Below are 16511 nucleotides of genomic sequence, written 5' to 3'. Positions count from 1 at the left end.
AAATGAATAAAAGGAAGACAGAGTCATTTCCAACCTGGACTTTTCAATCTGCTCCTTGCCTATCACAGTCCTTTCTCTAGTTTTCATTAATTTCCCAAGAGGAAAAACAATTCAGCATGCTCTGCAAAATGAGATGGGGAAGTCGGCATAACTGTTCCCCTAAACAGCATTTCTGCCTCAGGATGAGAATATTTAACTGCATTAAGGTAAAATACAGTTCTTGCAACAAAGCCAAGATATTTATACACACGCTGAGAGCATCTCCTTTGCTCTCAGGTGTGTGGAGGTCCCAGGATGGGGCACAGTCTCTTCCTGTTCTCCACAGCAGCTGTTGTGAGGCAGAACTGAATACAACTTGAGCAAGAAGAGCCATACTGAAAGTCATTCTTTTAGATAGGGTTGTCATAACCTTGACTCCATATTATTTTGCTGTCCTGGTTTCGTTTATTGCATTGATGGTATATACTATAACAAAGGACATTTATTTTTTCTAAGTTATATGAATTCATTATTTTACAGTTTTATTTCAGTAGGGATTATTGTGAAATGAAGATGCAAAGCCTTTTTCAAATAACTGTTAGACAACTCTGAGGACATGAATTGGTTGCCATATGACTTCTTTTATTACAGTGAACATCACTATAGTTATTAATTTTTGTGATGTGAGACATATTAAAAGCCATACATTCTGTACTTGTTTGCAATCTCTTCTTAAAAAGTATGATTTTACAGGTTTATTGAACCACAAGCAACTATTTGTAGTAAACAAGATAGAACCATTCCCTAAACTACTGCAGGGAGGTATGGGAAGACAGCTAATGTCAATAACTATTAATGTAAAACATAATATAGGAAGCTTTGTCTACTTAATCAACAGGGGCATGCCTTGTATTGTTATTGTTTCCAAGTGTAGGTAAAAACTTCATTAGACATGTATGAGTGGATAAGGAACAACCCAATCTTATTACTGCTTTTCCTGTCCTTCCATTACCCTCTCTAATTGTCTAATTGCTGATTCTAATCTGCTGTGAACTGGGAAATTATATAATCAGGCTTGTTAGAATTTTGTCTAAAATTTAATAGGCTTTGTATCAGGCCTTGTGAGGTAGTCAAGTACATGCCCTTTTAAAATATTGTTTGGCTTCTTGGAGGTTTTGTTTGTTATTTTGCTTCTTTACCTCCCCCCCCCATTTTTAATTACCCAAGTATATGGTTTTATTTTTCTAAGATGACAGCAACAATATCTCCCCTCCCATATTCTTTTCTGTAGAATGCCCTTGCCCCTCTGCATTGGGGGGAGAGGCCTATTTCCCTTTCTTTGGATTTGTACCGGCTTTAGTGTCTTGGTTGTGATCAATAAAATGAAGTATAAATGATGCTCTGCGACTTGTGAGGCTAGGTCAGAGAAGGCCATGGCTGTGTTGGATCACACTCTCTTGACAAATCACTCCCTCTCAGAACACAGCCACTACACTGCAGCAATGCCACACAAAGAGGTCTCATCCCATTGAGCTCAGCCTTTGAGCCTTCCCACTCCAAGAGCCAGAGACAAGACTAAAAAAGTGAAGCCTCCAAAGATTCGAGTCCCTAGCCATTTGATTCATACCCAAATAGTCACATTCCCAACTGTGTCCCCAGGTATTATAAGCAGAGATAAGCTGTTCTGGCTGTGTCCTGTCTGAATTCCCAGCCAATAGAATCTATGAGCATAATAAAATGGCTGTGGTAATATGCTGGTGGGTTTTGGGATGGTCTGTCATGCAACAGTAGATAACAGGAAGAATAGATGTGATTATATTTGGTTATACACAATTTAATAAATGCAAAGTAAAACATGAATTTATCCTTTTCCCAATTCTGCCCGAAATACTGCTCATTTTCACAGAGTTAACAATGGCCATCAGCATTTCATTTCTAACCTGTGAATTACTTGGGGGGAGAGACTATATTTTTTTTTCGCTTTTTTAACCTCAGTTTCTGGGACAAGTTCTGCACAGAGTAGGCATCTAAAAATATACTTAACCAAATATACATTGGGAAAAAGCTCACAAAGAGGGGAATTATAAAATGCCTAAAGGTTAGCACTTTGTAAAATACAATATTTGTGGTATTCAAAAGGAAGACACTACGTGAATAATGAGGATACTCCTTTGACTGCTTTTGAGTAGCATAATGATGTATAAATTCATAGCTACTATTAATGATGCTATATACACACCTACCAGTATAATTTATGATGGCAAATAATGGAAAAGAAATCAAGCATGAGAATAGACTCACGTTAGTGCTTCAGAATAATTATAATGAGGTGTAACTCCCAGAAACTTCTGGACTTCATCCATCACAGTAGCTGGGTCAGATCTCAGCTGCTGTCCATCAATAATTAGCAACTGTAAAGTAAAAAATAGTCACTTTGTGAAGAACAAAACTAAATTAAATAGACTGAGCTGCCCCACTTGACCGGGTATGACATTAATCAATTAGGTCAGTGTGAATAGGAAGAAAATATGCATCACTTAGAACACATTTTAATATTTACTATTCTTGTGTCCTTCCAAATAAACAACAACTAAAGTTTGCCATAGGCATCATTTATAACCCTTAACTAACTTGATTGTTAATCAGAAATAAACATAGACTCTCTTGATTTAGTAGTTCAGTAGAAACTCGATTTTCCATCTGTCATGTAATCAGATAATTATCCAGCCTACAGAATCCCATGAGCTAACCTTGGAGTGAAAGCCTTAGAAATGGCATACAGATGAAAATTACTCATCTATTCTCCTTATAAACAATGACAGAGAACTGAGGTTTCAGTTGTGACCTGATCTGGAGTAAAGAATATAAGCAGTATGCTTTCTTCAAATCCTTACCTCATGTTCTATCCCACATTCCTGGAGCTGTTACAGCATTTTCCATTTTGACAGTCTAAAGCATGACTTTCTTTCCTTATAAAAGTCCTACAGGACAGATGTCAGAGTATCTGCACATGGTATTCCATAAAGGTATTGTCTAACAGGCTGTTCTATTAGTAGTTGAGTTATTGCCTATGAAACACGTGATGTCTTCCGTATGATGACTTAGCACTTTGAGACCAGCTACTATCCAAAAGAAGATCCCAAGAATATGTTTCACAGCCACTTAACATTTTAAAACTATTATTGACATTAAACAATGCAAAAATTGGGTCACTTGGGTGGCTCAGTCGGTTAAGTATCCAGCTCTTGATTTTGACTCAGTTCATGATCTCACAGTTTGTGAGATTGAGCCCTGTGTCAGGCTCTGCACTGACAACACAGAGCCTGCTTGGGATTCTTTCTCTCCCTCTCTCTCTCTCCTTCCCCTGCTTACTCTTGCTCTCTCTCACACACACAAAATAAATAAATAAATAAACATTTTTAAAAATGTAAGCATCCACATATCTTCTGTAGGTATGATTGTCTCATTATAAATTGCTATCTGTGGCAATGTTATTTCTTACTTTGTTTGTCAAGTGCAATACAACCAAGATATAATAAAGAGAAGAAATTAATTTTAGGACTTTACCTGAGAAGTAGCAAAGTAAGTTAGCCATCTTTCGATGTGGACTGCATACCATCCAGGTACGAGGCATCTCCTTTGCAAAGCTTTCAGGTCCGGTGAGGCCCAGTGTCCGGTGGTAATAACTTCATAGAAATTAAACCTCAGGGCAGCTGGATCTTCATGAGATCGTTGGTGCTTTAACAAGAAAGTCAATTGTAAAATTGATTTTTTTAATGCCTGCACGGGTATGTGTGCATGTGTGTGTTTCATGTATGTATATGTGTGTCTTTTATTTCCAGAAAGTAATTAAAAATGATAAATTAATTTTAGAATGAAAAAATAGGGGGAAGAATGCATATATTAAAACTCAGGCTTTGGCGTATATACATACGTCTGTGGTTGTCTTCATGTCTAAAATGTTTAGGTTCAAGGCAAGAGACAGAATACAGGATTTTCTTGATGGGTCTGATTAAAGTGAATAGATGTCAGGGACTAGACAAATCAAGCCCAATGAAAGAGATTTAGATTGGCAGGAGTAGACTCACACTTTACTTTGCTCATTGTTTTAATACAGCTACTCCTGCAGGTTCTGACACTTTCCCCAAGACCGCTGTGTAGCAGATGCTATGAGTACAGAGAAAGCAGATGTCTATTCCTAATGCTTGTTTAAGTGTCACAAGGAAGTTGACATTGCCCCAAATCCTTTCCTTTTGCTCTCCCGATGGTTTCCGTCCAACCCTGCTAATTTCCAAGTACTCCTCCGCTACTACTTTTCAGTACCAAATCCTCCTCGTCTTTCCTATCGAGCCATCATTAGTCAAGCTCAAGAGCCCAATATAAAAAGAGACGAACTTAGCAGTCAATACAATTTCATAAGCACCCACAAGCTCCTTACCAGAACAAAGAACTGCAATCAATTCTGGAGATAAAAGGATATAAGCAAAATGTCCTATCTTCAAAGAAATAAAAATTTTATATGGGAGACAATAGATTAACAGAGTGTAATAAAGTCATATATTTGACTAGAGGTACAAATTATTTGCTGTGGTAACCAGACCTATAAGTGATTAGTTCTGAATGAAAGATGAAGGGTTTCTTTTATAATGGTTGAAAATTTTAAGCTAAAATGTGGTAAGAAAGATTTTTATAAGTAGAAAAAATAAACATAGAAAGTAAGAGAACTTTTTTCCTTGAGTGGGAACGGATGAATTGTGGGAACGGATGAATTGATTTTGCAAGACATCTAAAAGTTTAACATAAAGAAAATTAACTGCAGGATGAGGATGGGAGTGTATTAGGACTTGATACATTTGTGTACCAGCAAGTAATCTATGTGAGTTAGAAAGAAAAATCATTAAAAAAGTAAAGATGATTAAGAAGTGGTTAAACAGCAACCAGTGAGTGGTAGATTGGTGGAACAAATAAAACTTTTGAAGTCCTCTCATTTTTGTATATTTATTGACATTCTTATATGTATATGCATTATGCTGAGTACATTGAGACTACATAATACATAGAACTGATATAATGTATAGAAACCACATACTATAAATAAAGAAACATAAAAATATGTTAATGCTAAAATTCCTATTTTAAACCGTGATAATATGGAACTGTACTTAATCTGCCTATATTGATTTATAAAAGTTTAACACCAACTTTTCTTTATATTCCTGCAACTAAGAAGATTAGCATAGAAATATGACCAGAAGTCACAAAGGAGCATATTTTCTGGAAAAAAAATCAACTATAGCTTCTCTGTGAGGCCCATTATAAAGATGTGGGGTAGAAATTACAGTGGCAGGTGACATTTATTTGTAGGAGTTTCTGAATTACACCTGCTGAGTTTTGGATTTACGGTATTTACTGAATAGACAGGGCTAGCTCAGTAACAGGCTGTATTCTTTTGAAATGTGGGGCAGTCTGGGGACCCTAGTCTTAGCAATATGGCAATAAAAATATCATAAAATATAATTCCTTTCAAGTGTGTATGTTCAAAACATTTACTTGAAAAAGCAGGCACAGATTCTCTTTTATTTAAATAGTTTAATCCATGTAAAAAAAAGATTCATATAAAAATGCTCCATGGATTCTGCTAGGAGAATGTGCAACATTTTGCCCCCAGGACTTGCATTCAAAAATTTTAATTAAGGCTTCATATTTTAATGTTTTTGTCACAATGTTTTTAAAAAGTAAGTGTATCTTGTGTTGCAATGTGAATTTTCATAAAGTGAGAAAGGAACATTTTTATATCTTAAAGGAAACAGTGACTCATGGGATCTAATCATAATAACTGGATGTTGCTCCCAATCCCGGTGTTCAGCTTGGATCCCCAACCACCAGCAATCCCAATGTACAGGGTCACGATTTCTTGTCCATTATTATTTGTACTTGGCCATATATGTCTATTGAAGAAAGTCAAGAAAAAAGAATGAATAAAAAATGTAGAATGGATAAAAAGTGAATGAATAAAGAATTAACAAAAAAATTACTTGTGCGCTCTTTAAACATTCCCTTTTAGTCTTGTTTATTTGGGCATTAATTTATATATGCATTGAACATACACTCACAACGAACTATGAGATCATGGCCCGAGCCGAAACCAAGAGTCAGACGCTTAACAAACTGAGCCACCCAGGCACCCCAGAAATGGAAGGATTCTTAACCAGAGGCCCACTGATATAATTCAGAGAGTTTCTGAACCTGGGTCTGGGAAAAAAAAAAGCTGCTTTATTTTCAGTAACTTCTAAATGAAATTTTGCACTTAATTTACCTATGATTTTACTACCAATAAAAATAAGTTATTTTTAGATCACATTACGGGTGTTTCAGATACATCAAAATGTTGTTTATGCTCATCCTACTTCAACATTACAGAAGCATTAGTCTCACCATTAGATCCTGCCATTTAATTGTTTAAGAAATATTTGTTACGGAATTAAAAATTACTTTGACAATTATATTTCAAGAAAGTTGTTTCTCTGTAATTCTACATAGTTATATGCTTTTAAAGCGTATTTCTGAGGGGTGACTCAGTTAAGCATCCAACTCTTGATTTCAGCTCAGGTCATGATCTCACCTTTTGTGACTTCGAGCCCCGCGTTGGACTCTGTGCTGACAGCACGGAGCCTGCTTGGGATTCTCTCTCTCTGTTTCTCTCTTTCTCTCTGTGCCCCTCCTCCCGCTTGTGGTTTTTTTTTTTTCCTCTCTCTCTCTCATATAAACAAACAAACAAACAAACTGAAAAAAAAATGTGTGAAAAGGGACCCATAGACTCCAGCAGCTGCCAGAAGGGTCTCGTGCACAGGAAAAGTGAAGTTTGGAAATGGAGTCCTTCCCTCACATCTAAGCTAGTTCCTATAGTCATCCCTTCCTGGCCCCTCAGGATCCTGACAGGACTGATTCCCGGTTTCTCCCCCAGGCCTTACACATCTCTTCCTTTTTGGAAACACCACGTAATCCACATCATTACCACCATAGAGGACGGTTCCCTTGAACCCACTTTAACTTCTCTATAACAAGCGTGTGTCTTGTTTCTTTTCCCCTTTGAAATCACATTTCTGTTTCTACCTCCTACTTAGACTTTCCTTCACCAAATCCATCTGGGTTTGCTCTTTTCATTCGGTTGTTAAAGGCTCCACTTCTCTCCATGTCTTTCAACTCAGTGAAAATAATTCAGGCCTTGTTTTGCCTAATTGTCTAATTTCTTAGTAGCTGTTTGACACTGTTGTCACCTGCTCACCTCCTCTATTTGGTAGTCCTTGCTCCCCTGTATTCAGTGTCACCACATTCCTGGATTTCTTTCTTCTGTTCCTCTGGCTGTATTCTCTTATCTCTCGGGCTGCCTGATCGTTCTCTATACTTTTCTTCTCTAAACCCTTTCCTTAGAATTTCACCACTTTGGTGGCTTTTTTGGCCTCTGATTCACAAATTTCTGTCTCCAGTCAGACCTCTCCCCCAGAGTGCCTGCTAACTAGCTTTACTGTTCCTTTCAGTACAACAGTGATTCCATACCTCATGATCACCATTTGTACCACATAATTAGCACTTCCCCCTCCAACCAGTCCTGTATCCTTCTTCAGTGCTTCTATTGTTTGGGGAATATATACTCAGCATCCAGTTGCCCACATCAGAAATTTGATTCACCCTGACACTGTTTTCTCACCAGGGTAAACTGATTTTAATCCCTACCATCTCTTGATACTTTATACTTCACTCAGTTTCTACTTACTCTCTGTCAGTGCTACCTCATTTCTCAGCAGGACTATTGCAACAGCCTTTACCCCATTTCCCTGAATAGTCTTCTGTTCCACTCCACTCCATTCTTCAAATAGCAGAGAGCCTGCTTTCTACAAGGAAATCTGGTGGTCACACACCAGCTTAACTTCTCAAAGACTTTCAGTTACTTGGAGAATAGCAGTCACATGGTCTCCCCACCTGATTTCCAGCCCCTGTGTACGTCTCAGACTCATCTTCCACAGGTCTCCACAACAGGTTTTCCTCTCTAGCCACACAGAAGTTTCCTTAGTCCTTTAAATGTGCTCCCCCTCTATCCCCACTCAGTTTATACTGAATCATTCTTCAGTTTTAAATCTAAAGCTTATCGCTTGAACCAATACTCTCCTAGCACCATACAAATTTCCACACAGAGCATTCAAAACTTCTAATTATATATCTTTGTGATTATTTGATTAATATCTAGGCACATTTTAAAGTGGACACAATGTTTTAATTCATATTTGATTGTTTAGAACCATCATTAAATGTAGTTGCAGAATATTGCATTTCAGTGTGACACAAATCTATATTGTTGCGTATTTTTGTTTCCTTTTTTTGTTGTTATTGTTTGAGTAGTACTGTGAAATATAAAGGGATAAGTGTCTGTACATCCCTTTCAACTTTTCTTTATGATTCATTCTAGAAGAGGATCCATAACACAAAAGGACCTTTATAAAGCTATTTTAATAATTATTGCCAAATTCGTTTTTAGAAAAGACCTCCATCTATACCCTTCTATCTCAATGTTTGAATATCTTTACCATCACACCCTTGCCAGGAGAGCGAACAAACATTAGATTTTTGTTGAGATGATATTCAAAGAGTATTATTTTAATTTATATTTTGTTGATCCCTAATTGAGTTGATCATTTTCATATAAATAGTTGAGCAGTTGCTTTTGAGTGTATTTGTGTATGTGAAATGTCTATGCATCCTGTTTATTTGCTCACTTTTCTACTGAGATATTATGCTTTTTTATTTTTACCAATTTACAGAAACTTTTTTTTTTTTTTACAAATTAAGGGCACTAAACCATTTACCATGTATTATTAAAGTTGCTCTACTTAGATGTGTACTTTTTTTTTTTTTTTTAAATTTTTTTTTTTTCAACATTTATTTATTTTTGGGACAGAGAGAGACAGAGCATGAACGGGGGAGGGGCAGAGAGAGAGGGAGACACAGAATCGGAAACAGGCTCCAGGCTCTGAGCCATCAGCCCAGAGCCTGATGCGGGGCTCGAACTCACGGACCGCGAGATCGTGACCTGGCTGAAGTCGGACGCTTAACCGACTGCGCCACCCAGGTGCCCCTAGATGTGTACTTTTAATTTTGTTAGTTGTGGTAGACTAATATTTTACATGTTTATGTTATTTAAATCTATTAATTTTCTGATGTATGTTTTCTATTATTTTATGCCTGAAATTCCTTGCTTGACTTGACATGAATTAAATATTCAGCTTTTATTTCTTATAATTTCTTTTCTTTTTTTTCTTTTTCATTATTTCTGTTTTTTGTTTATTTGTTTGTTTGCTTGTTTAGTTCTATAACATTTGACCATTTCATACATCTGGGCATCTAGACTTCATTTTGGTATTCATCATTGCTTACATGTAAGCTATGGCCAAATATTTACAACAGTATTTTTTTACTGCTTCATACCTGGTACCAAGAGTATGCCCTGTCTGAGGGGTCGATGAGAATGGTGATGATCTTGGCTTTGGGGACCAGAGATGCAGCTCTCTTGGGAGCTTCTTCTGAATGGAAGTAATTAGCACTCTTTTCAAATAGAAAGTCACTTGTAATGTTGGATGGAGTAGGGAAAAAGTCCATATACCTGAAGGCAGAGAAAGATAATTAATTAATCTGAGTTCTAAGTTTTTCTCTAACATGCTATGGATATTAAATAATTGAACATTTTTACATTCATTTATATTGATTTCTAATTATTAGTGTTACAATAGTTGAAATTGTGCTATTGTATATACTTTGAATGTGAAAAACAACTCAAACTGTTATTGTCCTAATGAGCTATTAGGGGAAGGAATGAGATGAAATAGGTGGACTTTTTTAGTTTATTGATTTATTTTGAGAGAGGCAGACAAAGAGGGAGAGAGAGAATCCCAAGCAGGTTCCACGCTCAGCACAGGGCCCCATGTCACTACTGGGAGATCATGACCTGAGCCCTAAGCCAGATATTAAGAATCCCACACTTAACTGACTGAGCCACCCATGCACTCGGAAATAGGTAGGTTGTTAAGAACAGAGGGAAATCCTTTAGATTTGGGTTGATACTCTGTGTTATTAAAAGCCAGATTCAGAAAAATTAAGTTTACCCTTAGCACACAGAAAATTACACAATATTTCCTAGTAAATATTTTAAAATAGTAAATGCATGTTTGCAAACTTGAATACAAAATTTTTAATTTGAGATGAAAGTACACAAGAAAGGAAGATGTGTAAGTCAGAATAGCTATAAAATCCTAAACAGATTAAGGCATAGCTGCTCTCCTCCTTTTTAACTTTTGCATAATTTGTAGTATGTGTAGCAGTGAGAACACATTATAGTCTATCTAGAGTAATTAAGAGGATATTTCTTGCCAGTTGATCCTGTGGTGCCTCAGTAGGTTCACTCTTCCATATGCTGTTGGAACATTCCTCTGTGTGTAGATTATGGAATCAATATGTTCAGAGGTTAACTCAGTGCAAGGCTTTAATTATGTGTGTAATCCTCCTTACAGCTCATCACTTCTCTAACCCTCAAATGTTTTAGAAATAAATAATGAGAGCAATTAAGAATTCATATAAGACACTTATTTTCCTCTTTGACATTTGTTATTATGTTTCCCAAATGTGAAGTGGTGAAAAGTCTCATCTATATTCCTGCTTAACAATTTGTGTTACATTTGAGCTCACAGATAAGTGAAAATTGCTGTTATTTTTTTAGTAACTTGCATGCACTTCCAAAATTCATTTAGTCTTTTAAAAGTAAGGTAGAACAGTGATATCCTAAGTGCAGCTCGGCTCCCTGCCTTTGCCCCTCCCCCACTCTAACCCTAGCTGGGTCTAAACAGAAGAAGCCTCTTGTTGAGGACAGGTTTATGTGCAGTGTTGACATAAAGTTACACAATGCAGAGGTATGCATATAGGGGCATTTTCCTTGGGGGAGATTTGTCTCATATAACTGGAAATTGGAATCAGAGACATGTTTTCTTAGAAATTGCAAAAAAGCTAGGATAAAGCTCCAAAGTAAAGATAAGTTGTAATATCAGGTTTATTCTATTTCAGTTTAGGGAAAATATTGTGATTTTAAAATTTTTCATAACTTATTAAATGCAAAGTAATATTCCTTTTATGCATGTGTGTGACTAGCATTAATATGGTTTTGGAAATGTGCTGTTATTATTTGCATGACAAATATCAGCTTATATTATTATACAACATTCTACAGTCTATGTGGTTAATAAAGATACATGTCACAGAGTAGAAAATAAAACAACTTATTTATTTGTTTCCTTAAGCGTCATTTGTGAAGACAGATTATGTATTTAGTTAAAAAAATTCTAGGCACAGTAAAATAATAATATGCTTAAGCAGAATTTTAAATATCCTTATGAATAATTCTGACAAAATATCCCATAACGTTCTTTATGCAATCATATTAATTTACCAGAAAAATATTATCATTATTGCACTGTCCAAATCAAATTATAGGCAACACTGATTAAACATATCGTTGTTATAAATTAATTTCTAATTCACTATGGTAGAATTGAGCATAACAAATTTATGCTGTAATTATGTAGATGCCATGCATACATCTATAATTGTTCTGCTGTGATTGAGCATTTGTTAATAATGGACTTTATTTTTTGTTATTTTCCTTACCAATCAATTCCCTTGTGGTAGTTGTTGCCATTAAAGAATTGAACTTCTTCAAATGTTTTGGGGCTGGGAAGATTGCTGATGATGGAAGGGTGCATAAGAAGGAATAAGTAAAGTGCAGTTGTTCCTATTACAAAAAAGGAGGCAAAAGGTTATATATGACAACAAAGGAGATACAATTACTATTTTAGCAAAATTTTTGTTCAAAAAGTAATATTCACAAGGCCAATTTTTTTCTGGTGTCAAAACGATTTCCTTAAAATCAATTAGGTGTATTTCATGTGGCAACGATATAAGTATACTTTTATTAGTCTTCATGGTTCCATTTACCTAAACATCTGATTTAATATTTGTACATAGGCAAAGGTGAGCAGACTGATGATATAGCTATCTTTGTCCTCAATGTATTTTTTACATTTTTTTCTGTTTGAATTGCAGTAACTGTTCTCCTGTATAGGATGATACGAAGTTTCTGCTTTAAATTATTTTATTTATGGTAAAAAGTCAGTTTACTTGAAGAAGAAATATGAAAGATACCACAGGAGAAGCATAACATACAAAAAATGCAAAAAACACACAGGTGGTTGTACGAAGATATGACAAAACTAGGCATCTGAAGGGAATGATACTGTACTTCAAGATGGGAGAGAACTTCAGAAACCAATGGCTCAATTTCCCTCCTGGAGTCAGGTGAGAGGCTAAAGCATCAAGGGCATCCAGCACAATACCTGAACATGATGGGTGTCATTTAATATTATATTCAAATCAATTCAATTCAATAAAACTATTCAACAGATGCTAACTGGTGCTACTCTGTGCAATCCCTGGTAATACATCTTTTTTTTTTTTTCCTGGTGATAACTCTTGATAATAAAAACTCATTTGCTGGCCTTGATAAACCTAAAGTGTATGTGTGGACTTGGGCCAAGTAAACAGGTATTTGCACCTAGTGAGACAGTTTCCATACTGAGAGAAGACAAGAGTGCCTTTCCAATACATGAGAAAATGGGTGACTTACACTTGGGAAGCCAGTGAAAGCTTCCAAGAGAAGTGTTTTCTCAGGTTTTGCCTTAAACACATAAGTGTTCCCAGTAAGGTTGAAAGAGGAGGGCAGGAATCTGGAAAGATGGCCACTTGAATGTCCTATCCTGGCAAAACAGGCAATCAAATTGGATAACTGAGGCACTCGGCTGAACAGACTAGCTGATAGAACCCACTGAGTGTATGTATCACAGAATGCTGAGGTGCAATCTCTGACCCTTGTTTCAACTTGAGTTGGGCCAGAGATTGAACGGCTACAGCAGAAGGTATCATGAAGTGACTGGGTTTTCATAGTTCTCATAAATCAAATTTTCCATTCTGGGAAAAATTATCCCCTTTTTAACACAGTGGATCCAGGAAGGTTGTTGGATTTCCTGGCCCTAGAAGACCTGGAGATGAGCTACGCATGTGGGCTGGCAGAACAGTAATGATTGCAGTCAGGAATCTGGAAGCTAAGCAGATCATCAGAGAATTGGTATTTTTTTCTAACATATCTTAAGCTCATAGGAGCAAAGTGTACTGTGCTTTAAGTATTAATGAGATGCCCACCTGTTTAGATCCTCAGAACTTTTACATGACCACCAAGAGTGAATAGGGGCTTGAGTAGTTAAAGGAAAGTGACAACAGATCTGAGGGGACCAACCACCTTGGAAGGAAGACAGGTTAAGGAATCTAGAATAGGTGGCTCCTAGTGAGATGGGAGGACAAAAATTAATAAATTCCCCTAAAATTAATTACTAATTACAACACATGGAATTATGAGGGATTAGGGAGTCCTGAAGAACTGATATAAGTTGCTTCTGAAAACAACAGAAGCTCAAAATGGAGAAACTTTTAGAGGAGGAAGGAACAAAATGTTCCAGTGAGAAAAAATAAATTAGAGTATTATAGGGTATCTGGGAGGGAACAGGGAATTCAGAAAGGTTCTTTCTAAATAACTTTTAGGGTGGGACCTACATAAAAATGTTTTAACTAATGATGAGAATGAAATGTGTATGTGTGTGTGTGTGCGCCCACATGCATATGCATGCATAAGTGAGAGAGAGAAAGAGAGAGAGAGAGATTTGATACACACAAGAGAGCTGAGAATATTAATAGTTTCACAGCCCTGAGATGTTGAGAATAGATGGATCCAGGGGACAGATAAAGAAGCATTTTTGAATTATTGCTGAATATCACAAAACAAATACATTATAATTTCACTAACATGTACAAATGTTTAATTACCCTAATGGTCACAGAATTGTACCAAATTTCCCCTGGGCTACATAAAGGCAAAGCCTTTATGTTCTGAGCCACAATACCTTCATGCCTCCAGGAGCAGGAAGGACATCAGGAGGCATCTGACAGGAAGGAAGGAGAAAGCACTTTCAACTGAGGACAGTAGGTATGTGGCTTGATACTCATATAATGGGTCATAGACTCTGGGCCCACCACCTCAAAATATATATTTATTTTATGATCACCTGTGTTTTCATCTATTATTGACATTCGTTTTTATCCAACGTCTTTGGTATAAATATTTTGTGGAGGAAGTAGAAAAGACCTCATCCCTGGTAATACTCTGAGAGAAACTACATTGTATTTTATATATAATTGATTTCTCTTCAGTTCTAACAGAGTTAGCCAGTCAAATCATGACAAATTAATATTGACAGTGGGGACACTGCTTTTCTGGGAGAAGTAATGCCAATGAATTATGGCTTTAGAATCATAGTGCTAAATTTAACCTTTTTGGAAACCCCCTCCTCTCCTGGTAATATCAAAATTTGACCCAGAATCATAAAGGATGCTTATTTGTCTGAAGGATTCTAGCAGTACTGGGATTTAATCTTTGAGTGCCGTAGCCTAGGCCTATCCTGCTCTCTCCCTGTCCTTGTTCATTGCCCACTGTCAGCTAATAGGAATTCCTTGTAGGATTCAGCAACGGAGAAGTGGGACATCAGTTCCTTCCATTCTCACCTCGCAAGTGGAGAAAACAGGGGTTTGCAGACTACTTTTGTATTTCATGTTTATTGCAAAGGATGTGTAGGCCATGTTTAAATTGTTTAAAGACAACTTTGCATTGAAGACCATATTCTTAGCATTTGCTGTGTCCGGGAAATTTACAGTTCTGACAGCAGTTGGGAGTTCTGCCAACTAAAGCAATAAGGAGAACAAAAGAAGACTTTAACTTCTATGATTGAATGGATTTTAAGAATTATCACAACCATTTTCACATTAGAATAGCATTTTCTAACAGCATATAAAATATTATTACCATCCAATTCCTTTATTTTAACTTTGTTTGTTTGTTTGCCTTGGGGATGCCAAAGGCAGTTAAAAGCTTTATTTCCATACTGGCAGGTCAAATATAAATACAAACAACAAGGAGGAAAACTAGATTTATACTTACTAACCTGTAGTTTTCTCACAGAACTAAGAAGCAATAATATTCAAAGACAAATGATAAAAGATACGTCTTTAAATTAAATTTTTAACATAATTTTACGACACAAGAATGTTTTATTTCTTTGGTAGTCTTTCCGGAGTTAGCACTGCTATAAGGGAGTTGGTAGAAAATTAATGCACATTTTAAACAACAACAGCACAAGTGATATATCTGAAAACATGTGCTGCTTTTGTTCCCTTCCTGCACACGTGTAACTTATTGTTGTAATACAATTTATATTCCTGGAGGAAGAAAAGATTTCAACAACCAACATCTAATAGTCTGGAAATTTTGCCCACAACCTTTAAAATGATCTACTTGCTTGTATTACAAATATCTTCATCTGGGCCAGGCTTATTTATTGTGACTGTTTGTTTTGTGTTATGGTTTGTGCACTCACTGATGAAAATGCTTCTAGTCAAAGTAGTGAATTCAAAATACAGCAACTCAATAAAAACTTTAATTAATCAGGACATGAGCAAAGTGTATAAAACTGTCACATGCTGAAGAAAGTATAAAATATTCTAATTGAAAGTGTCATCTCATTGGTGAAATACTTTCACTCTCTTTTACTGCAGTCCTATACACTTGTCCTTCAGCATATGAGAAAATACTAAGGGAAAAATGCCTGATGAACCTCAGGTGTATCAGATAATAAGTCCGAACCATATTTATACTTAATAATTATTTTTAAAATACAAATCACACATGTAGAATATTTTAAAGTAATAATGGAAATGGCTCTGGAAAAAAGTCAATTCAAGGCTGATCTACAGTGTAAAATAGTTTGAATCAAGGCAAGCACTTGCTTTATAACCTAATTTAGGAGATACTTAGCCAAAACTACCAAAAAGTAGAGATTAAAATCAGATACTGCAACTGTCGTACATTAACACAAAGTTGTCAAAAATTTGACATCTGTTGAACAGTAAAATCTACAGTTAAAAAGTTAATCCCCAAGTCTAATTAATAGGAAGCATTAGGTCCCTTTGAGGATCATAGCATGAAGATGATCTATAGGGATGAAGTACCATTCAAATAATGAATTTGGACGGGTGTCTAGATATTTCACATGGAAAAACCTAATCCAATTATACTGCATGGCAATATGTTTCATGACAAAAAGAAAAAAAAAGAAAGAAAAGAAACAGAAAGAAAGCAAGTGGCAAGGTTAGCTATTCTTACCTGTTTTTTGTGGCCCGATGACAAGGAATTTTGGCAAGTGGTCACAAGTTTTCTCTCTGGACCAAATGTCTTTGTGCCGTTTATCATCACAGGGATTCTACAGGAAGGAAGAATAATGAATCTTAGTGTGTAATGAATTCCTCGATCTGTTCTGTAATAGTTGTTCAAAGGA

The 16511-nt window shown here is 36.1% G+C and overlaps 1 protein-coding gene across 1 annotated transcript in view; it reads right to left on the bottom strand.

Moving 5' to 3' along the window:
* LOC125163264 (bifunctional heparan sulfate N-deacetylase/N-sulfotransferase 4-like) overlaps positions 1–16511 on the bottom strand; it is a 427047-nt gene that overhangs the window by 4653 nt on the left and 405883 nt on the right. Inside the window, exons 9-13 of the mRNA XM_047854786.1 lie at positions 16340–16436; positions 11686–11809; positions 9460–9634; positions 3547–3717; positions 2281–2390 (exon numbers count right to left, since the gene is read on the bottom strand). Of these exons, the coding sequence (XP_047710742.1) occupies positions 2281–2390; positions 3547–3717; positions 9460–9634; positions 11686–11809; positions 16340–16436 (677 nt within the window). The remainder of the gene's footprint in view (positions 1–2280; positions 2391–3546; positions 3718–9459; positions 9635–11685; positions 11810–16339; positions 16437–16511) is intronic.

Source organism: Prionailurus viverrinus, chromosome B1 (genome assembly GCF_022837055.1).
Source record: "Prionailurus viverrinus isolate Anna chromosome B1, UM_Priviv_1.0, whole genome shotgun sequence".
In the NCBI taxonomy this organism is placed as follows: domain Eukaryota; kingdom Metazoa; phylum Chordata; class Mammalia; order Carnivora; family Felidae; genus Prionailurus; species Prionailurus viverrinus.
The sequence above is the reverse complement of the archived record's forward strand: the minus strand, read 5'-3'. Positions and strand labels throughout refer to the sequence as shown.